At 42.8% G+C, this 25,519-nt stretch overlaps 1 protein-coding gene across 1 annotated transcript in view; it reads left to right on the top strand.

The window, feature by feature from the left end:
* Positions 1 to 294: 294 nt before the first annotated feature.
* The window catches only part of MICU3 (mitochondrial calcium uptake family member 3), an 85,808-nt gene continuing 60,583 nt past the window's right edge, over positions 295 to 25,519 (top strand). Inside the window, exon 1 of the mRNA XM_052661412.1 lies at positions 295 to 684. Coding sequence (XP_052517372.1) covers positions 295 to 684 — 390 coding nt within the window. The remainder of the gene's footprint in view (positions 685 to 25,519) is intronic.

The raw sequence follows: 25,519 nt of genomic DNA, 5'->3' as shown, positions 1-25,519 counted from the left end.
AGGCAGGCGCAAGATATTTATGACCGCGGGGTTGGGCCGGGAATGCAGGGCAGAGGAGCAGCCGGTTGTGCCTCTTCCTCCCCAGGCTTATTCGCAGCCAGAGACCCCCGCCCCCACTCCTCTACACCCCTCAGCCGAAGGCGCTCCGACAGGTGACTCGAGTGAGGGGCGGCAATCGTAGGGTCGCTCTCGACCAGCGGCGAAGCTCGGCGCACCGACTTCTCGCGAGGTTTCGGGCCCCCCCTCCGCCCCCTCACCCGCCCCCTCCTGGCTGAGGCGCCGGCAGCTCCCGCTATGGCTGCGCTGCGGAGGCTCCTGTGGCCGCCGCCTCGGCTGCCGCCTCCGTGCTCGCCTCATCATCCCGCCCCTGGGCCGTGGGGGCGGCCTGCGGGGACAGCCCCGGGCCCTCCGGGCCGGCCCTTCTCCTGCCGGGAGGAGGACGAGGGGGCTGTGGCGGAGGCGGCTTGGAGGCGGCGGCGGCGCTGGCGGGAGCTAAGCTTCGCGGCCGCGGCCGGCGGGGGTCTGGTCGGCCTGGTGTGCTACCAGCTGTACGGGGACCCCAGGGCCGACTCCGCGCGGGCGGCGGGCGCCTGGCTCCCCTCGGAGAGCGCGGCTGCCGAGCCAGAGGACCCGCCCGGCGGCGGGGGGCTACTTCCCATCCCGGTCGCCGCTGCCAAGGAGACGGTACGTGCGTGGGAGCGCCTGCGCGCGCCTGGGCTGGCCGGCAGGTGACTCCTGGGGTGAGGACGGCCAGGTGTTAACACCTGAGCGCCGGGAGAGACGGGGTGACGGCCGCGCGGGGCGCGCGTGAGACCCGACGTTGGGGGTTGTCGCGGTGTGACTCTGGGGCCGCCGATCGGGGACGTCCTGTGAGCGAGACCAAAACCTTCTAGGCCGGGCAGCCCCGAGTCTGTTCACCCAGCGTGGGAAAGACACAGCTGGTGCATCACATGTCTTGACGCATCACATCAGGACCTTTAGGTTGCTGCAGCCGCCACCTAGCCACCAAAGCCCAAACCCACGACAAAATAAAACAAAAAACCCCGACCCAGCCGAAGCCAAGGACAAGGGAGGCTGAAAGTTATGGCAAAAAGAAGGGCTGCATAACGCTAGAGAACATACTCCCGGGCCTCAGCGCATGATCAAGGAGGTTCAGCGCCATAGGAGCGCATCAAAGGCGTGGTCTGAGATCCCAGAGGCCACTGCATTATTGTATGGAGGTTTATGAGTCCCAAGAGCAGAAACGCCAAAACTGTGTAGCCTCCTTATCATACATAGGTCAGAAAGAACAGTGAAGATGTCACCAGATTAAAAAACAACAACAATTATTCAAGAAGTATATTTCTCTCTCTCCCTCCTCCCCCAGTAAAGCCAGATACTCTTGCTGCTGCTGCTGCCGCTGCTGCTGCTGCTAAGTCGCTTCAGTCGTGTCCGACTCTGTGCGACCCCATAGACGGCAGCCCATGAGGCTCCCCCGTCCCTGGGATTCTCCAGGCAAGAATACTGGAGTGGGTTGCCATTTCCTTCTCCAATGCATGAAAGTGAAAAGTGAAAGTGAAGTCGCTCAGTCGTGTCCGACTCTTAGCGTCCCCATGGACTGTGACCCACCAGGCTCCTCCGCCCATGGGATTTTCCAGGCAAGAGTACTGGAGTGGGGTGCCATTGCCTTCTCCGAGATACTCTTAAGTACGGTCAATAAGCGAGTTGGATAGGACAGTAAAAGTAGGAAACTGAAAGAGGATTAACTCTTGTAGAGGAACTTCAGAGGAAACTGTTCAGGTATCATGTAGTTGACAATATAAGGTAAAGGTGAGTATGAGGCAAGAGTGAGAAGAGCGGCAGGAAGCTTTTGTCTTACTAGTGTATTGAGTCATGCATGACTAGGAAGTCATCTAGGAAAATTCTTGCAAGACAGGAAGAATGTGAAGGGCTTAAATGACAATAATTGGGGAAAGAGACAGCTATTCTGTTTTGAACTTTAATATAATTTATATACCCTTTATTCTTTGCCCAAATAGGTGATGGTGATCTGATGTAAGTTCATCAGTTCTTTTGGTGGAGACTATTGATGTATTTAGAGCAGGGAATCTATATTAAGGACCTTCTAGTAGCAAATCACAAATACATAGCACAAAGTCTATTTATACAGTGAATGCTTAAAATACTAGCAAATACCCTCAACCTTCACCCCCTTGCCCCTGCCACAAACACATGTTAAGCTTGTGTCCTGTTTAACCAAGTGAAAGTGAAAGGTGCTCAGTCGTGTCCAAGGCTTTGTGACCCCATGGACTATACAGTCCACGGAATTCTCCAGGCCAGAATACTGGAGTGGCTAGCCTTTCCCTTCTCCAGGGGATCTTCCCAACCCAGGGATCGAACCCAGGTCTCCCACATTGCAGGGTGTTTCTTTACCAGCTGAGCCACAAGGGAGGCCTTTTAATCAACCACAGTTATCTGGGAACATTGAAGATTCAAATGGTATTTTCTTCTTTCTAAAAAATCAATTTTACTGTTAAAGTTGAGAGAATGTCATGCAGTTTTTGAAAGCCCACACTCAGAAAGCTGGGACTCTGGTTTTATCACTTCCTAGTCGGGTCATTACTGAAACTCAATGCCTGTTTCCTCATCTGTGAAAATAATAGAGTCTATCTCATAGAGTTGTGACAGTTAAATGAGTTAATATATTTAAAGGAGTTAGAATGGCACTCCTAGCATGTAGTGAGCATTCAGCAAATTTGTATTTTTATTTTATTCATTTGTTTACTTATTTATTGTCTATATTTATTTACCTACATTATTATTGCTTGGTGTTTATAAAATTCTTGTACATTGTTTTAAAAATCAAATAATACGAATGAGATGGCTGGATGGCATCACTGACTCGATGGATGTGAGTCTGAGTGAACTCTGGGAGTTGGTGATGGACAGGGAGGCCTGGCGTGCTGCAATTCATGGGGTCGCAAAGAGTCGGACACGACTGAGCAACTGAACTGAACTGAACTGTGTCTTACCCTTATTCCTTTTGTATTTTATTTTTCCTGCCCTCTGAAAACTTTTACAATCTTTTTATCCCTGGTGTTTGAAAATTTCAGGATAATGAGCTTTGGTGTGGGCATTTTTTTGTTTATTGTGCCTTATACTTAAGGATCCTTTCAGTAAGGAAATTCACATCTGAAAGTTCTTTGTACTTTTCTTGTATTATTTCTTGGAGAGTTTCTTCTCTGTTTTCTTTTTCTGGAATCTGTGTCAGTCTGAAGTTACACTTCCTGACAGATCCTAATCTAATTCAAATTCTAATCTTACTTAAATTCCAGCTTTTTAATCTGTTTATTTTTATGAGAAGTATCTTTGACTTTATCTTCTAACCTGCCTTAAGAACTGTTTTGTGTTTTCTGCTATTCATGTGTTTCAGCATTCTGTTTTGTTTTATGGCTGCTAAAGTACTCTTTGTATCATAAGGATATTAATTATAGGATTTTAAAAAATTGTCTACTACTCTATGCATTGTGTTGTTTCTTCCAGATTTTTTTTTTTTTAATTTTTGTTTGATTTTCTAAGCTGTCACTTCCTTTTTGGAGGTTTGCCTTGCTTACCTGTGGTTGCTGCCTGTCTGAATTTGAGAAGCTCTTTGTACCTGAGCATGACTTTTCATTTGGTAATCTGGGCCTTTCATTAGGGTGGCATCCAAATGTCAGTATTTTAAAAGTCTTTTTCTCTGGTGTCATTGCACTTCTGTAAAGAATAGGTGAGTTGGGCGGAGGAGTTGTCTTCTGGATTCAGGCACAGGTGCATGTTCTTGTGAGTGCATGTGTGCTGGGGGAGTGTCCAGGGATGGGCTTCCATGCTGTTATCTCATCCTCTGTCTTCAGCCCCACTGCTTGCTCTGCTTCCACAACAACATGTGTTCCCTGGGCCTCATCCTTTCTGGGGTCTGTGCTGAAAATCAGCCAACTTCTGTTTGGCCTCCTCCTCCACGGCACCCAGGGAGCGCCTCTGCTTCTCTAGGTCAATTATCACTCCTCCAGGTCTGCAATTTTACAAGTCTGATGAATTATCTTGAGTGTTTAAGTCTCCTTTCCTTTTTTAGTCCTTGTGTGTTTACACCTTTTGAGAGATTCATTTATTGTGATTTTAATGTGGTTAAAAGAGGAAGGGGCTGAAAGTCATGAGCTCAATCTGCCGTGTGTCAGAAATAGTTTCAACTTGTGTTGCCTTTTCATTTATTATGCTGATATTTGATTTCCCTGAAGTGGTAGAAGTCATTTCTTTTGATGTTTCATACTATAGCTAAGAAACTTTGATTTATAAAGCCTCTTGTAAGCTTCATTTTATATTGAACATAAACCTAGCATATAAATTAACCTGTAGCTGTTATGAGAATAATATAACTGATGGGAGTGAACAACAGTAGCCTACAGACATAAAGTTCTTTTTTTTTTATTTATTTATTTATTTATTTATTTATTTATTTATTTTTTAATTTTAAAATCTTTAATTCTTACATGTGTTCCCAAACATGAACCCCCCTCCCACCTCCCTCCCCATAACATCTCTGTGGGTCATCCCCATGCACCAGCCCCAAGCATGCTGTATCCTGCGTCAGACATAGACTAGCGGTTCAATTCTTACATGATAGTATACATGATAGAATGCCATTCTCCCATATCATCCCACCCTCTCCCTCTCCCTCTGAGTCCAAAAGTCCGTTATAGACAGCTGCGTCTTTTTTCCTGTCTTGCATACAGGGTCGTCATTGCCATCTTTCTAAATTCCATATATATGTGTTAGTATACTGTATTGGTGTTTTTCTTTCTGGCTTACTTCACTCTGTATAATCGGCTCCAGTTTCGTCCATCTCATCAGAACTGATTCAAATGAATTCTTTTTAACGGCTGAGTAATACTCCATTGTGTATATGTACCACAGCTTTCTTATCCATTCATCTGCTGAGGGACATCTAGGTTGTTTCCATGTCCTGGCTATTATAATCAGTGCTGCGATGAACATTGGGGTACATGTGTCTCTTTCAATTCTGGTTTCCTCGGTGTATATGCCCAGCAGTGGGATTGCTGGGTCATAAGAGAGTTCTATTTGCAATTTTTTAAGGAATCTCCACACTGTTCTCCATAGTGGCTGTACTAGTTTGCATTCCCACCAACAGTGTAGGAGGGTTCCCTTTTCTCCACACCCTCTCCAGCATTTATTGCTTGCAGATTTTTGGATCGCAGCCATTCTGACTGGTGTGAAGTGGTACCTCATTGTGGTTTTGATTTGCATTTCTCTGATAATGAGTGATGTTGAGCATCTTTTCATGTGTTTGTTAGCCATCCGTATGTCTTCTTTGGAGAAATGTCTATTTAGTTCTTTGGCCCATTTTTTGATTGGGTCGTTTATTTTTCTGGAATTGAGCTGCATAAGTTGCTTGTATATTTTTGAGATTAGTTGTTTGTCAGTTGCTTCATTTGCTATTATTTTCTCCCATTCAGAAGGCTGTCTTTTCACCTTGCTGATATTTTCCTTTGTTGTGCAGAAGCTTTTAATTTTAATTGCCAAAGCAATCTTGAGAAAGAAGAATGGAACTGGAGGAATCAACTTGCCTGACTTCAGGCTCTACTACAAAGCCACAGTCATCAAAACAGTATGGTACTGGCACAAAGACAGACATATAGATCAATGGAACAAAATAGAAAGCCCAGAGATGAATCCACACACATATGGACACCTTATCTTTGACAAAGGAGGCAAGAATATACAATGGAGTAAAGACAATCTCTTTAACAAGTGGTGCTGGGAAAACTGGTCAACCACTTGTAAAAGAATGAAACTAGATCACTTTCTAACACCACACACAAAAATAAATTCAAAATGGATTAAAGATCTAAATGTAAGACCAGAAACTATAAAACTCCTAGAGGAGAACATAGGCAAAACACTCTCAGACATAAATCACAGCAGGATCCTCTATGATCCACCTCCCAGAATTCTGGAAATAAAAGCAAAAATAAACAAATGGGATCTAATTAAAATTAAAAGCTTCTGCACAACAAAGACATACAGTTCTGTTACCTTGAAGATGTTTGTTTTAAAGACACTGCCTCTGAACTTCCTCCAGAAGGCCTTCCCTGATAGATTTGTTCAAATACCCCTGCTTATCCTGTATTCCCAGATGATGACTTTTTGCAATTTTTTGTGAACTGTCTTCTCTGCTGTCTTAGTCTTTTAAGGAGCAGCATAGTGTTGGTCTTGATCACCTTCATATCTTCATTGCCTGGTATGGAGCCTATTCCTGGTTTCTTGTTGTTTAGTCCCTCAGTTGTGTCCGACTCTTTGCCACCCCATGAACTGTAGCCTGCCAGGCTCCTCTGTCCATGGGATTCTCCAGGCAAGAATACTGGAGTGGGTTGCCATTTTTTCCTGCAGGGATCTTCGCAACTCAGGGACTGAACCCGCGTCTCTTGTGTCTCCTGCATTGGCAGGCGGATTCTTTACCACTGAGCCGGCAGGGAAGCCCTCTAATCCTAGTAGGCACACAGTAAATATTTGTTCAGCAAATAAACCCATGCTAAATATTTGCCCAGGACATACACATTGAAAAGACACAACCCCATCCTGTGAGAATTAATAGTTTCATATTTTATTCAACTAAAGTAGTTATTTATAGCATTAGAATTGGGAAGACTTCAGCCAAGGTCAAAATTCCGGGCTTTGGGAGACCAAATCATGTGACATTTTATTTGTTTTAATTGTGCAAGCTTGGCTTGCCAAAATTTTTCTGTAAATATGGACTTGAATGTTATTAATGTTATACAGAGATGTTGACAAGATTTTGTGTAGAACCCTACAGTTAACCTTAAAGCACTATTTTTATCAGTGGAAAAATTTTTGTTCTAAAACTGGCTTTCTGTTTCAGGGTCAGAATTTTTTAAATCTGCTAGGTTGCTTAACATACCTTAACCTACTATTTTATATATTATTTGTAAGGCATGACCTATTTTATGATTTGTTCATCTTAAGAAGAAAAGAGAACAATATTTTTTTATTTTTTACCTCTTTTGTGTATTTCTATAATAAAGGCCAGTAATCATGTATTTTTAAGTTTCTTTCGCTGTATACCTTTTCCAACCTCTTTTTAAGGCAACACATTTTGATACTTGAGGTAATGCTTCTTCTTTCTCGGAATATTGAAGAACTTGCCAGATGTGTAAATGTAGAAGAATTTTATGAGAGGAGTCACATAGATGGGAAGCTGAAGATAGGTAAATTCTGTGTAGAATAACCTGGTTGTATAGGAAGTTAAACTAGGTGATCCCCTCTTTTGTTTTCCTGGTAGAATCTGGGTTTCCCATGTGGCTAAGATGGTAAAGAATCTGCCTACAATGCAGGAAACCTGGGTTTGATCCCTGGGTTGGGGAGGTCCCCTAGAGAAGGGCATGGCAACCCACTCCAGTACCTTGCCTGGATACTTCCATGGACAGAGGGGCCTGATGGCCTACATACAGTCCATAGGGTCACAAAGAGTTCACTAACACCTTCACTTTTTCACTTTCAGGATCTGGTAGATTTGTTTGTCACAGGGTGGCCAGGTGAGATGCTATTGCCTCTTAGGAGAGAATGTTAGAGGGTATGGTTCTCCACATTCTTGGTTAAAAAGAAAATACGCATCAAGCAGTTTATGTTGTTTCATTTTTGCTGTGCTTTGAGGCTTGTGGGATCGTAGTTCTCTGACTGAGGCCCTCAGTAGAGAGAGCATGGGATCTAACCACTGGACCACCAAGGAATTTCCATGGCAAGCAGTTTTTAACAGTGATATTTCTTTAGACAAGAGATGGTTGTGGCTTTACTAGGAAAATGACAGTGAGGCACTTAGAAGTTGCTGGATGAGAGAGAGATTAGGAGGTCAACAGGATTGGCAGTTGATTGGTCTTCAGGAATGAGAGAGATGGAAGTGTCTAGGATGAGATTCAAGTTTTTGTTTTGGGTGACTTGGGTGGGTAGTGCAGCAGTTCACTGAGACTAGGTCCTCAGGAGAAATAACAAAAACACAGCTTAGGGGTAGTGTACATGGATGATGAATTTCTAACTTGCACAGTGGATCAAAGGATCTTTGGACAGCTGAAGGGATGTTTCTAGCTCAATACATAGGTCAGAAGCACTGGAGAGAAATCTGTACTATAGATACTGACTTGGGAGTTGTCAAGTGTTGAAAGTCATAAGAATGTATGACATTATTCAGAATACACATAACAAGAGAAAAACACTTAAGGAGAGAGCCCTGGTGAGCATCAGCAATTTACAAGACCAACAGAGAAATGGAACTCTGCAAAAAGCTGAGACCCAGACAGATTAAAGAAAGCCAGGAAGGTCACGGAAGCCAGCAAAAGATTGCAATTCAAATACTCTTAAGTTTATTACTCAAAAGTGCTATCATGAACTAAGTAGTTAACTTTCAGAAATATTGCACCTATATATCACCAAATAATTAAAATCTAGAACTTATCCTGAGTCATTATGGTAGTTACTTAAAAGGTTTTATAAAACTGTAGGCCAGGAGGCAAACTTCTCAAGGTGCCTGCCACCTGCTGGCAGATTATAAGAGAATAGCACTTGTGTCTTCTTCCCCACACCCCTCATCTCTCAGAATTCGAAGCTTGGCTGAAGCCATAGATTGAGTTGAACATTGATCTTCAGTAGAATGGTGAAAACTGGGAGGATATGGAAAAATGAACCACAGTAGAGTGATCTAAATGTCAAGATTTATAAGGGCAGAAGTTGCTGGGATTATAGGGGGTTCATTGTTTGATGATCAGCTGAGAGAAAAATTCTAGAAACATGACTCTTCCATGTTTCATTGATATGTTTTATTCAGGACTTAGATTCTCTTAAAATCTGTAGAGAAAGTGGCACTCTTCAATGCATATGTAATTCATGTACCTTCAGCTGTGCTCTCTTAATTGTAGGTGGGTACAGTGACTCCCTAGGAAGTTTAATTCCTTTGGACTAAAAAGGTATTGGGAGACAGATGGGACAGTTACCTGACCTAGAAAAATGGGTGGAGACACTCTGGTGTAACTCCTGATTCACTCACAGTATCGCATACTAGTCAGAAGCAATTTGATCTTCACTTAATGTTTAGCTTCTGCCTGAGAAAGTACAGATCTTCCTCCCCTTTTTTCCCTCCTGTCCTCCCTCTACAGTGATCTCTGCCCAAGACTGCTTGTGATTGCCCTGTTGTAGTCATTCAGTTGCTAAGTGGTGTCTGACTCTTTGCAACCTCATGGACTGCAGCATGGCGGGCTTCCCTGTCCTTCACTATCTCCCAGAGTCTGCTTTAACTCATGTCCGTTGAATCGGTGATGCCATCCAACCATCTCATCCACTGTCACCCCCTTCTCCTTTCACCTTCAGTCTTTCCCAGCAACAAGGTCTTTTTCAGTGTGTTGGCTCTTCACATCAGGTGGCCAAAGTGTTGGAGCTTCAGCATCAGTCCTACCAATGAATATTCGCAGTTGATCTCCTTTAGGATGGACTGGTTGGATCTCCTTGCAGTCCAAGGGACTCTCAAGAGTCTTCTCCAGCACCACAGTTCAAAAGCATCAATTCTTGGCCACTCAGCAAAGAAATAGAGGAAAACAACAGAATGGGAGATCTCGTCAAGAAAATTAGAGATACCAAGGGAACATTTCATGCAAAGATGGGCTCGATAAAGGACAGAAATGCTATGGACCTAACAGAAGCAGAAGATATTAAGAAGAGGTGGCAAGAATACATGGAAGAACTGTACGAAAAAGATCTTCACGACCCAGATAATCACGATGGTGTGATCACTCATCTAGAGCCAGACATCCTGGAATGTGAAGTCAAGTGGGCCTTAGAAAGCATCACTACAAACAAAGCTAGTGGAGTTCCATTTGAGCTATTTCAAATCCTGAAAGATGATGCTGTGAAAGTGCTGCACTCAATATGTCAGCCAACTTGGAAAACTCAGCAGTGGCCACAGGACTGGAAAAGGTCAGTTTTCATTCCAATCCCAAAGAAAGGCAATGCCAAAGAATGCTCAAACTACCGCACAATTGCACTCATCTCACATGCTAGTAAAGTAATGCTCAAAATTCTCCAAGCCAGGCTTCAGCAATACGTGAACCATGAACTTCCAGATGTTCAAGCTGGTTTTAGAAAAGGCAGAGGAACCAGAGATCAAATTGCCAACGTCTGCTGGATCATGGAGAAAGCAAAAGAGTTCCAGAAAAATATCTATTTTTGCTTTATTGACTATGCCAAAGCCTTTGACTGTGTGGATCACAATAAACTGTGGAAAATTCTGAAAGAGATGGGAATACCAGACCACCTGCCTCTTGAGAAACCTATCTGCAGGTCAGGAAGCAACAGTTAGAACTGGACATGGAACAACAGACTGTTTCCAAATAGGAAAAGGAGTACGTCAAGGCTGTATATTGTCACCCTGCTTATTTCACTTTTATGCAGAGTATATCATGAGAAATGCCGGGCTGGAAGAAGCACAAGCTGGAATCAAGATTGCCGAGAGAAGTATCAATAACCTCAGATATGCAGATGACACCACCCTTATGGCAGAAAGTGAAGAGGAACTAAAAAGGCTCTTGATGAAAGTGAAAGAGGAGAGTGAAAAAGTTGGCTTAAAGCTCAACATTCAGAAAAGGAAGATCATGGCATCTCGTCCCATCACTTCATGGGAAATAGATGGGGAATCAGTGGAAACAGTATCAGACTTAATTTTTTTGGACTCCAAAATCACTGCAGATGGCGACTGCAGCCATGAAATTAAAAGATGCTTACTCCTTGGAAGGAAAGTTCTGGCCATTCTAGATAGCATATTCAAAAGCAGAGACATTACTTTGCCAGGTCTGTCTAGTCAAGGCTATGGTTTTTCCAGTGGTCATGTATGGATGTAAAAGTTGGACTGTGAAGAAAGCTGAGCGCCAAAGAATTGATGCTTTTCAACTGTGGTGTTGCAGAAGACTCTTGAGAGTCCCTTGGACTGCAAGGAGATCCAACCAGTCCATTCTAAAAGAGATCAGTCCTGGGTGTTCACTGTAAGGACTGATGCTGAAGCTGAAACTCCAGTACTTTGGCCACCTCATGCGCAGAGTTGACTCATTGGAAAAGACCCTGATGCTGGGAGGGATTGGGGGCAGGGGGAATAGGGGATGACAGAGGATGAGATGGCTGGATGTCATCACCAACTCGATGGACATGAGTTTGTGTGAACTCTGGCAGTTGGTGATGGACAGGGAGGCCTGGTGTGCTGTGATTCATGGGGTTGCAGAGTCGGACACGACTGAACAACTGAACTGAACAGCATTCTTTATGGTCCAACTCTCACATCTGTAAATGACTACTGATTGCCCTGTGCCACAGCTTTAAACTCAGGGATTAAAGTGATTGTGAAAATAACATAGGTTGAAATAAGTAAAAGCAACGTGCCATGAGGAACAGCTGGCTTGAGGTCAGGAGAAAGAAGTCAGGATGATGACCTTGCCTTTACTCTCCTGTGCCCTGTCTGGCTGAGTCAGCAGCCTTTAAATTGACTTTCCAGGAAGTCTCAAAAAACAGTTTTATTTACATTAGCGAAAACTTCATCAAACGGCCTATCCAACTGCAGCAAAGCCTGAGAGATATGACCTTGTTCTATGTGCTCTTGGGCCCAGCTAACACGAGTCCTCTTTCTAAGGAAAAACTAGAGAATGAGCAGTAGGTATATATTGGTCTTTGTCGGTTGTGAAATATATTGTGTTGGGAGAATAGCTTTTAAGTGAAAAGAAAATGCTCCTAAATAAATTATGGGATGTTCACATAATAAAATAAATGGTTTAGACTTCTGGTTTTATCCATACAGCATGCTCCATAATCTGTCATCAAAATATTTTAAACATCCTTTTAAATACCATTCCACCCTTTTAAGAAACTAAAGGAAATTGCCAGGGCAGAAGTAAAGAGGAAACTAGGAGCTAGAATAGTGTGAGCTGTGGCTTCAGTGAGGGAGCAGTGAGTCGTTATTCATGGAATCCTGGGGGTTTGGATTTTAAGGCCTTCGTGGGGACAGGAAACAAGACCTTGGAAAGTTGGAACTGAAATTCCATCTCCCTAAAGCCAGAGCCTACAGCAACAGAACAGATGATGAACGAGTGATTCCCCAGACCCCTCCCCTCCCTCCCGGTACTAGGCAATGACAGGGAAGCCTGAAGATGTCTGCATGGGCTCTAAGTGGAAAAAAGGACTCTCCTGAGAATGTATAAAAATGGTCCCACACTACTTCATGGGGCTTCCCAGGTGGCTCAGTGGTAAAGAATCCGCCTGCAAATGCAGGAGATGGGGGTTCAATCCCTGGGTTGGGAAGATCCCTGTGAGAAGTGGCAACCCACGCCAATATTCTTGTCTGGGAAATCCCTGAACAGAGGAACTTGGTGAGCTACAGTTCATGGGGTTGCAGAAGAGTTGGACATGACTTAGCAAATAAACAACAACACTGCCTCATATGGGTTTAGAGTTAGCACTTCTATTACCCTGGGTGGAAAAAAAAAAAACACACACACACAACAAACTGATAAAGCCGGCAGAAAAAAATGCAAAACTTCTTTGAGGGAGATTCCCTAAATACCGGCCACCTGTAATTTCTACAGAGAAGGCCTCTAGGAGGATAAACTCCTAAACTCAGCAAACTGAGTGATTATATTCCTCACAGTTTAATAATAGGATCATTTGGTTGAGTCTGTCAAGGATATTCAGAATGATTAAAGACATAATGGGAAATCAGTATGAAGAATGGTAGATTATAATAAAGAATCAAATAGAACTTCTCATAATGTAAAATATGGTCTTTGAGGTTGGATAGATTAGACAGCATATAAAACATAACTGAAGAGGCAATTAGTAATCTGGAAGATAATTTTGAGGAACTACACAGAATGTAACACACTTTTAAAGAAATGGCAGAACTTCCCTGGTGGTCCAGTGGTAAAGAATCCACCTGCCAATGCAGGGGAAATGGATTAGATCCCTGGTCTAGGGAGATCCCACATGCTGTGGGGCAGCTAAGCCCGTGTGCCACAACTACTGAGCCTGTGTTCTAAGCCTGTAAGCCGCCACTGCTGAAGCCTGAGTACGCTAGGGTCCATGCTCTGCAGCAGGAGAAGCCATCACAATTAGAAGCCTTTGAGGTCACAACTAGAGAGTAGCCCCTACTTGTCTCAACTAGAGAAAAGCCCGCACAGTGACCAAGACCCATCACAGCGAAAAAAAAAAAAAAGAGAGAGAGATGGCAAATACTAAGGAGTGTTTAAGAGATGTGGAAGATAGACTGAAAGGGTCTAAAATTCCTCAATTAGGGATTACAGGCTCAGAGAACCGAGAGAATGAGAAGCAGTATTCTAAGAGAGAATACCTGAAGAGTTCTTAGAAGGAACACAATCATTAATCCTCAGATTCAGGAAGCATAAACAGTCCTGAGCAGGATAAATAAAAATGATCAGATTATAGTGAAACTGAAAATCAAAAATAAAGGAAGATAGAACCAGTTTCCTAGAAAGGCATGGCTGTTAGCCTGATTGAAGACTAATTTGTGACAATGGATAGAAGTCAGGAAACAACTAGACTGTATTTTCAAAGAGATAAGAGAAAATAACTACCATTAGATATCTTTACCTAGATAAATTATCATTTAGGAATGAGGATAAAATAAATTCATTTTTCAAAGTCTGAGATTGCTTACCAATCTCTGATCATCATTGAAGGAACTATTAAACAGTGACTATCAGGAAGAAATGAACATGAAAAAAGGGTGAAATTTAAGAAACAACAGTAAATAAAGAAATCAGTAAAGATGAAGTAAATCTTAAATATTGACTACATATTACAACAATAATTATTATTATCTTGAAAGCTAAACCAAACTGGATCTCAAATATTGGATAACAGTGATATACAAAACAGTAGGACTTGATTAGAGTTGAACTGTTCTGTGTGGGAAGCAAAAGTAAAATTAGATGCCTGCTGCTGCTGCTTCTAAGTCGCTTCAGTAGCCTCCGACTCTGTGCGACCCCATAGACGGCAGCCCACCAGGATCCCCCGACCCTGGGATTCCCCAGGCAAGAACACTGGAGTGGGTTGCCATTTCCTTCTCCAATGTGTGAAAGTGAAAAGTGAAAGTGAAGTTGCTCAGTCGTGTCCGACTCTTAGTGACCCCATGGACTGCAGCACACCAGGGTCCTCCGTCCGTGGGATTTTCCAGGCAAGAGTACTGGAGTGGGGTGCCATTGCTTCGGGTTACATGTGCTTTAATTTGCTTCCTGGGGGTCCCGGAGGCTGCTCTCCAGGCTGAGGCGCTAGGCTGGGCTCTCCTGCAGCGGGCCCCCCACGCCAGCCCTGCAGACCCTCAGGAAGGGCCGTGCCCGCCTCCAGGCCGCCCGTGCCCACCTCCAGGCCACCCGTGCCCGCCTCCAGGCCGCCCGTGCCCGCCTCCAGGCCGCCCGTGCCCTCCAGGAGCTCCTCATAGGTGATCTTCTTGGCGAATGGCCGCGGCCCGAGCAGCTCCACCATGTCGGCCCACTCCAACACCTCCTTCTCCAGCAGCTGCCTGCCCACCTTGTCCACCTGCTCCGCGGCAGTGTGTGAGCAGGTCCAGGGTGTGCGCAGGCACGGAGCCGATGAGCCGCTGCACCTGCTCGTCTATGAGCTGGGCCGTGGCCTCGCTGAATGGCCTCTCCACCAGCGCCTCGCCTGGCCATGGGAAATCGAAAGACACCTGGGCCAGCTTCTCGCTCATCCTGAGCTGCACAATCTGGGCATAGGTACTCTGGGTGACCTTCCTCAGGTCGTCCTGGCCCCCCATGGTGACCCACCCAAAGAACAGCTGCTCAGCCACGTGGCTGCCCAGCATGGCACACATGTGATCAAAGAGCTGCTCCCATGTGTACAGATACTGCTCCCTGGGAAGGCACTGGGCATAGCCGAGCCCCTTGCCCCCGGGGGATGATAGACACCTTGAGCAGGGGGTCTGCGTGTTCCAGGAACCAGCCCACCATGGCATGGCCAGGCTCCTGGTAGGCCACCATCATCTTCTCGCTGGGCTGCAGGACCTGTGTCTTCTTCTCCAGGCCTCCAGTGACCCTCTGGATGGCCTGCTTGAAGTGCTTCTCCCTGACAGAGGGGTTTAGGTGGCAGGCGGCGATTAGGGTGGCTTCATTGCAAACATTAGAAATATCAGCACCTGTGAAGCCTGGAGTGAGGGCCGCAAGCTTCTTCGCCAGGGCATCCTTGCTGAGGCTCTCCTCCAACTTGAGTGGATGCAGGTGGACCCTGAAGATAGACGACCTGCCTTTGATTTCCGGGAGGCCAATGTAAATCTGACGGTCGAAGCAGCCCGGCCGCATCAGGGCTGGGTCAAGGACGTCTGGGCGGTTGGTGCCGGCCAGCACAATGACGTTCATGGTAGAGTTGAATCCATCCATCTCCATGAGCAGCTGGTTCAGGGTGTTCTGCTCACTCTGGCCTCCGAAGCGCCCACGGCCACGATTCAGGCCAGTTGCATCAATCTCGAAAATTAGATGCCTACCCCATTGCAATAATAACCCAGGTGGATTACAGCCTTAAAGGTGATAAGTAAAACTTCAAGATATTTAGAGAAAAATATACGAAAATGAAATTTTGACCCTAGGAGGAGGAGGATTTTCAAAATAAGGCAAAGAACACAATTTCGGATGGAAAACACTGCCTCATTTCACTTCAATAAAACAAAAATATCTATGAAAATACAAAGAAGTCTTGGAATGGAAGAAGATACTTAAGATACATAGCACTCCCATGAAGTAAGTATCCAGAATATATAGTGATGATCTACAGATTAATAAGAAAAACAACAACACAATAGAAAAATGGACAAAAGGTCCGAATAGGCAATTCAGGAGTAAGATATTCAAAAGACCTATAAATACATGAAAAGATGCTTAATATCACTAGCAATAGGGAAATACAACTATAGTGAAACACCCTACGGATTAGGTGTAGGGATGGTTGATTTGAATCTGTAAGGTCTATTTCACCTATATAGTTTTTTAATCTCAAAATCATTTTACTGTTTCTAATATTAGAAAGTTAGAACTGGACATGGAACAATGGACTGGTTCCAAACTGGGAAAGGAGTACGTCAAGGCTGTATACTGTCACCCTGCTTGTTTAACTTATATGCAGAGTGCATCATGCGACATGCCAGGCTGGATGAAACACAAGCTGGAATCAAGATTGCCAGGAGAAATATCAATAATCTCAGATATGCAGATGACACCACCCTTATGGCAGAAAGCAAAGAAGAACTAAAGAGCTTCTTGATGAAAGTAAGAGAGGAAAGTGAAAAAGTTGGCTTAAAACTCCACATTCAGAGAACTAAGATCATGGCACCTGGTCCTATCATTTCATAGCAAATAGATGGGGAAAAAATGGAAACAGTAAGAGACTTTTATTTTCTTGGACTCCAAGATCACTGCAGATGGTGACTGCACTCATGAAATTAAAAGACGCTTACTCCTTGGAAGAAAAGCTATGACAAACCTAGACAGCATATTCAAAAGTAGAGACATTACTTTCCCAGCAAATGTCTGTCTATCCAAAGCTATGGTTTTTCCAATAGTCATGTACGGATGTGAGAGTTGTACTATAAAGAAAGCTGAGCGCTGAAGAATTGATGCTTTTGAACTGTGGTGTTGAGAGAAGACTCTTGAGAGTCCCTTGGACTGCAAGGAGATCCAACCAGTCAATCCTAAAGGAAATCAGCTCTGAATATTCATTGGAAGGACTGATGCTGAAGCTGAAACTCCAATACTTTGGCCACCTGATATGAAGAACTGACTCGTTTGAAAAGACCCTGATGCTGGAAAAGATTGAAGGCAGGAGGAGGAGGGGACAATAGAGGATGAGATGGTTGGATGGCATCACCGACTCGATGGATGTGAGTTTGAGCAGGCTCTGGGAGTTGGTGATGGACAGGAAAGCCTGGTGTGCTGCAGTCCATGGGTCACAAAGAGTCGGACATGACTGAGCAACTGAACTGAACTGAATACTTTATTGGGTTATTAGTAGTAGCTTTAATTTTGTTCCCATCCCTTAATCCTCTCCAAACTTAATTTTTAAATCTGTTTTATAAATGAAGGCAGTAGTTTTATAAACTTTGTCCCAGATAATGCCTTTTCAGCTTTCGTTTCTATTAAATTCAGGTAACATTTAAGTTCTTCCAAAAAATTTAATGCCAGTGTAATGGGAATAAACTACCCAAACTACATCATTTTAAAACTTTTTTATCCTTTTCTGTAATAATTTCAACAGTCAGAAACAAAAGCCACATGGTAACTTGAACAGTTAAGGCTCAGTATAAAGAAATATTAACCATTTACAGGGGATTAACTACTAAGAAGGAATCAGGATTATAAAGAATACCCTTGGGCTAAGAGAGGGTACCCAAGGAAGGAACAAAGTTGAAAGGACAGCAGCAGTGGCCTCCCTCGGTTGGGAATCAGGCCTCTTTGGAAGAGATGTGTTCACTGCTAGAGTTTATCCAAGTTGCTGGGCCAAGGCTGGCATAGAAAGAACCACAAGCGGGGACCGGCAGTCTGCAAGCCTCCTGCTGGGGTACCACTGGGCCAGTGTTGGCAGACAGGGAATCCTGGACGGGAAATGCCTGACCCCACTCCCCCCACCCCCAGCTGGGAAGCATATAGGCCAAGGCTAGTTGGGCCGAGAATCTTAAGTTGTGACTAGCAAGCAGGGATCCTCCACCCTCACCCCCACTGGGGTACAGGTAGGTTGAGGAGTCTGAGACTGATTTTATTTAATGTTTTTTGTTTGGTTGTTTATAAATTATCCGAAAGAGAGGGAACATAGTTAAATCTCCAAATATTCAAGTTCTTCCAGAGAGTAAATTTCCAACTTGATTGGAATGGCCTATAAAAGAACATTTTTAAGGACTATATATGTGAGTAAAGGACAAGGCAGGTGGGTTGCTCTGTGGTTGGTGTTCTGGACTAAATGGTCTGTGAAGTGAAGTGAAGTGACGTCACTCAGTCGTGCCTGACGTTGCAACCCCATGGACTGTAGTTTACAAGGTTCCTCTGTCCATGAATTTTCCAGGCAAGAGTACTGGAGTGGGTTGCCATTTCCTTCTCCAGGGGATCTTCCCGACGCGGGGATCGAACCCAGGTCTCCTGCATTGCGGGCAGACGCTTTACCGTCTGAGCCACCAGGGAAGCCCAATGGTATGTATCTCCCCAAAATTCATATACTGAAGCCCTAACCCCTCGATTAGGGCTGTATTAGAAAGTGAGACCTCCAAGGGAGTAATTAAGGTTAAATGAGGTCAGGAGAGTGGGCTCCCGATCTGATAGGATTAGTGTAAGCAGAGGCACCAGAGAGCTTGCCCTCTCTCTGTGTGCCCACACCCTGCAGAAGGGCCATGTGGGGACGTAGAAGGAACGTGGCAGTCTGCAAGCCAGAGAGAGAGATCATACCACGTCAGTCCTGGCACCTTGATCTTGGACTTCTAGCTTCCAGAACTGTGACAAAGTAAATTCTGTCAGTAAGCCATCCAGTCTCTGCTGTTTTGTTATAGCTGCAGGTAAATTCAAGGTGACTTATTTAAGGAAAAATAGCCGACTATTAATGGTATGGTGTGTTTGTTTCTTTCAGTTGTAATCTAGAAAAACTGTTTGGAGTGATTGTGTAATCAGGCCCCAAAGACAATGGCTGTCTGCATAGCCAGAGGTTTTGTCATTGAGGGTCAGCCATCACTCTCAAGAAATCAGTAGAATATGTGGTATTGCATATGCAATATGCACATATTGCATAATCTAGATGTTTGGAGCTGCGTCAGGATGATTGAGAGAAAGGTCGTAGCACATGAAGCAGATGGGAGCCACAAGGAAATGTCAGGCAATTGGAATTGTTTGGTCACCATGGACGTATTTAGAGAACTCCCAGCTTAGAGTGACAGGGAAGTACTGAGCTGGCAAATATATGCGTGGATCTGAGGTGTCAAAGACTATTTCTGGACCCTGCTGATTAACACATAGGATACTCTTCGTAAACTGATTTTATTAACCAGAGGAGATGGAAGTGTTCTCATTTAATTTTCATGTAATGTTTACACTTTGTGGTTAACGTTCGCTGTTTAGTTGCTCAGTCGTGTCCGATTCTTTGCTACCCCATGGACTGTAGCCCGCCAAGCTCCTGTGTCCTTGAGATTCTACAGCCAAGAATACTGGAGTGGGTTGCCATTTTCTTTTCCAGGGAATCTCCCAAATCCAGGGATCGAACCTGGGTCTCCTGCATTGCAGGCAGATTCTTTACCAGCTGAGCCACTGGGGAAACCAGCAGAGTTAGTCTTAATTTGTCCATTTTACAGTGAAAATGCTAAAGTTTATAAATCTCTTTTTCCCAAGTTTACCTAATTAAGAAGTATCGAAACTGGCATTTGAACATAGGCCTGGAGGATTGTAAAATCGATGTGCTTGTATTTCAGTGTACCAAGTTGTGTAATGTGGAAGAACACTCAGTTGGGTGTCCTGAAACCTGAGTTTTGGTCTCAGATTCATTTGCTGCCCGAGTGGCCCTGATTAAGTCCTGTCTAGATGCTGGACTAAACTAACTCTTTTGTAAAGTGGAGCTAATATATGTTCCATTTGCTTTTTAAGAAATAATACACCATTCTACAATTTTTTCTGTCTATACACATATGTCTGTGTATGCATGTGTATATGTGTATGTATTTATATGTGATATATAAATGATTTATGTTTAAGAATGAGCTTTTTTTGATTTTATCTTTTTATTTTTTACCCATTCTTCCATAATTTGCTTTTTCTTACTCTGCTATGTGTCTTATGGTTCTTACCGTAAAACCACTTCTAGATCTACCTAATCGAATCCTTTTTAAATGACCACAGACCACTCCAGTGATGTGCCATAATTTATTTAACCATTGCTCTACTGATGGGAATTTTGATTGTTTCTATTTTTCCACTGTTAACTGTGCTACGGTGAATATCCAGGGTTCTTTGTAGATGCAAATGTTAAGTTGCTGGGTCCATAGCTATTATATTTTGATGAAACTATCAATTTGTTCTTCAAAATGGTTATACTAAGGTATACTTTTGCCAGAAATAAGTAATTGGCGTCCAGTATCCCCTTTCACTTTGCCAAATTTGTTTTCCCAATTTGAGTATGAAAAATGATTTACCATGCTTGTTATAATTTCTACTTCTCTGATTGTTAGTGAAGTGGAGAACTTTTTGTTTATTTATAGTTTCCTGGGGATTGCCCATTAATATCCTTTGCCAACTTTTATTTTTTATTGACTGATTTTTAGAATATGCCAAAATATTAAATCCTGTTTCTACTTTATAGGTCACAAATGCTTTTCTGCCCTCAGTGCTATTAAAAATGTATTTTACAGGCCTGTAAACTAAACACATATCATTTCCCTTTTAGCAAAAATGTGACCATACTATACATATTGTTCTTGCCTTTTAAACTGATATTATATTGAGATATCAATATATTATAGGTCTCTTCTTCTTATATTTGGATGCTCTTCCAAACTATGGATATGTCATAATTCAAGTTTAATGTTTATTCCATTTTCAGTTTTTTTTAAAAAATCAGACTTGATAGAGGTTTGTCTGTTTTATTATATCTTTTCAAATGCCACTTTTTTGTGTTTAATGTTTTATTGGGGGAGTTTATTTCTGCTTTTATCTTTATTGTCTATTCCCTTCTATTTTCATCAAATTTATCTTCTTTTTTAACTTCTTGAGTTCTTATCTTCTTTTTTAGTTTCTATATAAATAAATACTTTGGAAAAGGAAATGGCAACCCACTCCAGTACTCTTGCCTGGAAAACCCCATGGGCAGAGGAGCCTGGTGGGCTGCAGTCCATGGGGTCCTGAAGAGTCAGACACGACTGAGCGACTTCACTTTCACTTTTCACTTTCACACATTGGAGAAGGAAATGGCAACCCACTCCAGTGTTCTTGCCTGGAGAATCCCAGGGATGGGGGATCCTGGTGGGCTGCCGTCTATGGGGTCACACAGCGTTGGACACGACTGAAGCGACTTAGCAAATAAATACTTAGTTCATTAATTTTAAATTCTGAATTGTTCTTATAGTAAATACATAGATGAATTTTTTTATGTCAGTAATGACATTGACCAAATTATACAGGGGGCTCTTTGTAAATTCCTAAGTGTCATTTATTTACAAAAAGCTTATAATCTCAGTTTTTATTTCTTTTTTAATACAATCATTGTTTATTTAATAGTGTATCTTAAATTTTCTGAAGTGGCCTTTTTTCTTTTAGTCTTTTTAGCATTTTCCCATGTGCATCAGGGAATAAGCTTTGAAAGAATTTGTTTTTTAAAATGGAACATATCTGACTTTTAAATAGATAGTAATGCTGAAATGCATATTAGCTGTGTATGTACTAGCAGCTTAAAGAAAAAACTACCAATATATGTACCTTCTCTTGTCATGATCCTCTCTTCCCCAAAGAGATAACCATTTTATCATTCCCATAAGTTTTCATAGTTTTATTGGAAATGGATGTATCTCTGAATAGTATACACTTTCTCATTGGAAACGACCCTGATGCTGGGAGGGATTGGGAGCAGGAGGAAAAGGGGATGACAGAGGATGAGATGGCTGGATGGCATCACTGACTCGATGGACGTGAGTCTGAGTGAACTCCGGGAGATGGTGATGGACAGGGAGGCCTGGTGTGCTGCGATTCATGGGGTCACAAAGAGTCGGACACGACTAAGCGACTGAACTGAACTGAACTTATTTTGCAACTAAAATATTTTATATAAACAGTACCTACCTTTTTATAATTTGTCTTTTAAGTTAATGTTTAAGACGTTTATCCATCTAGACAGATGTACTTCTAGTTTATTTTCATTCCTGTTTGAATCCTCTACTATATGAATATTTCATTAAACCTGTATAACTTTCACAGTTTTATCTTATTGATGTTTTCATGATAAGGTTTTTACATTCTTGGTTTACTGAAATCAAAGTTAATAAGCACCTTCTTTGTTTAGTTACTCAGATCCTTTTTCTTGTTTCTCCACTTGACCTATCCATTTCTAGTAAAGAAGTATTGACATCTCAGCCATGATTGTGAGTTGATCAAATTGCATTCTTTTAACAGTTTTTTCACCATATAATTTTAAGCTGCTTTGTTCATGTGTGTAGTACCTTCTTGGTGAATCTTTCTTTGTCCCATTTAACACTTTTCGTTCTTAATTCTGTGTATTTTCAAACACTCTTGGTATTGTTTTATTCTGTAAGGAACATTTAATAGTTTTTTTTAAAAACCACAATATGAGAGTTGCTCATTTTAATGGAGGAGTTTGACCCAATCTTGCTTATTATAATTGTGGACATGTTTGTGTGCGTTTTTACTTTATTATGTGTATGTGTTATTATCTCTTTCCCCTTATCACCTGGCATTAGATTGATCTTTTCTTCCTTTATCATTTCTCTTCCTCTAGTGCTTTGAGAATTATACATCCTATTTCCAGTCTCCAAGTGGTTATATATCACTTTAACAAACTGTATATATTTTAATACATACATCTCAAACATGATATAAATTGGTATAAGAAAATTTACCAGTCCAAAAAAAGACAAATTACCATTCCAAAAAAAGACACGTCATTGAACATGTTTTCCTGTATCACCTTCCCCACTCCTGCTCAGTTCAGTTCAGTTCAGTCACTCAGTCGTGTCTGACTCTTTGCGACCCCATGAGTCGCAGCACACCTGTCCATCACCAACTCCTGGAGTTTACCCAAACTCATGTCCCAGGGATGGGGGTGCCTGGTGGGCTGCCGTCTATGGGGTTGCACAGAGTCGGACATGACTGAAGCGACTTAGCAGCAGCAGCAGCAAGTCCATCGAGTCGGTGATGCCATCCAGCCATCTCATCCTCTGTCGTCCCCTTCTCCCCCTGCCCCCAATCCCTCCCAGCATCAGGGTCTTTTCCAATGAGTCGAGTCTTTTCCAGTGAGTCAGCTCTTTGCATCAGGTGGCCAAAGTATTGGAGTTTCAGCTTCAGCATCAGTCCTTCCAATCAACAACCAGGACTGATCTCCTTTAGGATGGTCTGGTTGGATCTCCTTGCAGTCCAAGGGACTCTCAAGAGTCTTCTCCAACACCACAGTTCAAAAGCATCAATTCTTCAGTTTTTTTCACAGTCCAGCTCTCACATCCATACGTGACCACTGGAAAAACCATAGCCTTGACTAGACAAACATTTGTTGGCAAAGTAATGTCTCTGCTTTTCAATATGCTGTCTAGGTTGGCCATAACTTTCCTTCCAAGGAGTAAAGCGTCTTTAATTTTATGGCTGCAGTCACCATCTGCAGTGATTTTGGAGCCCCCCAAAATAAAGTCTGACACTGTTTCCACTGTTTCCCCATCTATTTGCTATGAAGTGACGGGACCAGGTGCCATGATCTTCGTTTTCTGAATGTTGAGCTTTAAGCCAACTTTTTCACTCTCCACTTCCACTTTCATCAAGAGGCTTTTTAGTTCCTCTTCACTTTCTGCCATAAGGGTGGTGTCATCTGCGTATCTGAGGTTATTGATATTTCTCCCAGCAGTCTTGATTCCAGCTTGTGCTTCATCCAGCCCAGCATTTCTCATGATGTACTCTGCATATAAGTTAAATAAGCAGGGTGACAATATACAGCCTTGACGTACTCCTTTTCCTATTTGGAACCAGTCTGTTGTTCCATGTCCAGTTCTAACTGTTGCTTCCTGACCTGCAGATAGGTTTCTCAAGAGGCAGGTTAGGTGTTCTGGTATTCCCATCTCTTAAAGAATTTTCCACAGTTTATTGTGGTCCACACAGTCAAAGGCTTTGGCATAGTCAGTAAAGCAGAAATAGATGTTTTTCTGGAACTCTCTTGCTTTATCCATGATGCAGTGGATGTTGGCAATTTGATCTCTGGTTCCTCTGCCTTTTCTAAAACCAGCTTAAACATCTGGAAGTTCACAGTTCACGTATTGCTGAAGCCTGGGTTGGAGAATTTTGAGCATTACTTTACTAGCATGTGAGATGAGTGCAATTGTGCAGTAGTTTGAGCATTCTTTGGCATTGCCTTTCTTTGGGATTAGAATGAAAACTGACCTTTTCCAGTCCTGTGGCCACTGCTGAGTTTTCCAAATTTGCTGGCCTATGGAGTGCAGCACTTTCACAGCATCATCTTTCAGGATTTGAAACAGCTCAACTGGAATTCCTTCACCTCCACTAGCTTTGTTCGTAGTGATGCTATCTAAGGCCCACTTGACTTCACATTCCAGGATGTCTGGCTCTAGATGAGTGATCACACCATCGTGATTATCTGGGTCGTGAAGATCTTTTTTGTACAGTTTTTCTGTGTATTCTTGCCACTTCTTCTTAATATCTTCTGCTTCTGTTAGGTCCATAGCATTTCTGTCCTTTATCGAGCCCATCTTTGCATGAAATGTTCCCTTGGCATCTCTAATTTTCTTGACGAGATCTCTAGTCTTTCCCATTCTGTTGTTTTCCTCTTTCCTTGCATTGATCACTGAGGAAGGAAAAGAGTTATCAACTTTGTTTTTTAATAGTATGTTTTAATTTTTAAGGGAATCCTTATTTAACAATTACAATAAGTTTTACAAACATATTCAGTCATTCATTTATTCAGCAAATATTTGAGAGCTTGCTCCAAGCCAGAAACTCTTCTAGGCACTGGGGAAGCAAAAGTGTACCAGTCAGACAAAAATTCCTGGCTTCATGGAATTTTTATTATCACAGAAGGCTGGAGATGGTAATTTTGGATTTGTCAGTATATTTATAATCTGTAAAGGCTAGATGAGATGATTAACGAAGTAAGTATAGATTCAAAAAAGAGAGGAAGTCCAAGGACTGGCCTAAGGGCAGTATCAACAAAAGTACCACAAAGGAACTGCCTGGGTAATAGAAGGGAAATGAGGAATGGGTGGACTTGGACAGGAAAAATTGTTGCAAGGAAAAGAGAGTTATCAACTGGGTCAGATGCTGTAAGATGAATTGACCGAGAATTGACCTCTGGATTTAGCAACATGGAGGTCATCAGTGACCTTACAAGCAGTATTAATGGAGTGGTGAAGGGGAGGACTTGCTGAGAGGAAACCCGCTGTGACAAGCGGATGGAGAGGTGGGCTGGAAAGCTTCCAAGATGGGAGAAATGTGTGTGCACTGAAGGGAAGCACTCAGTGGGCATGGAAGAGGCAAAAACAGTGAGGTAGGAAAGGCAGGGGAGGTCACTGCTGGAGCAAGGCCCTGGAATAACAGGAAGAGGCTAGATGTACGTATCAACCGTGATTACTAACACCTCAGAGATATGTTCACCTACTGTCCTATCAAATAATGAGATGATATATGTGAAGGTGCTTTGTAAACTTATAAAAGAATCCTGTAATGTAAGCTAATGT

This window comes from Budorcas taxicolor, chromosome 24, assembly GCF_023091745.1.
Source record: "Budorcas taxicolor isolate Tak-1 chromosome 24, Takin1.1, whole genome shotgun sequence".
Classification (NCBI taxonomy): domain Eukaryota; kingdom Metazoa; phylum Chordata; class Mammalia; order Artiodactyla; family Bovidae; genus Budorcas; species Budorcas taxicolor.
This window is presented reverse-complemented; position numbering and strand designations above follow the sequence as displayed.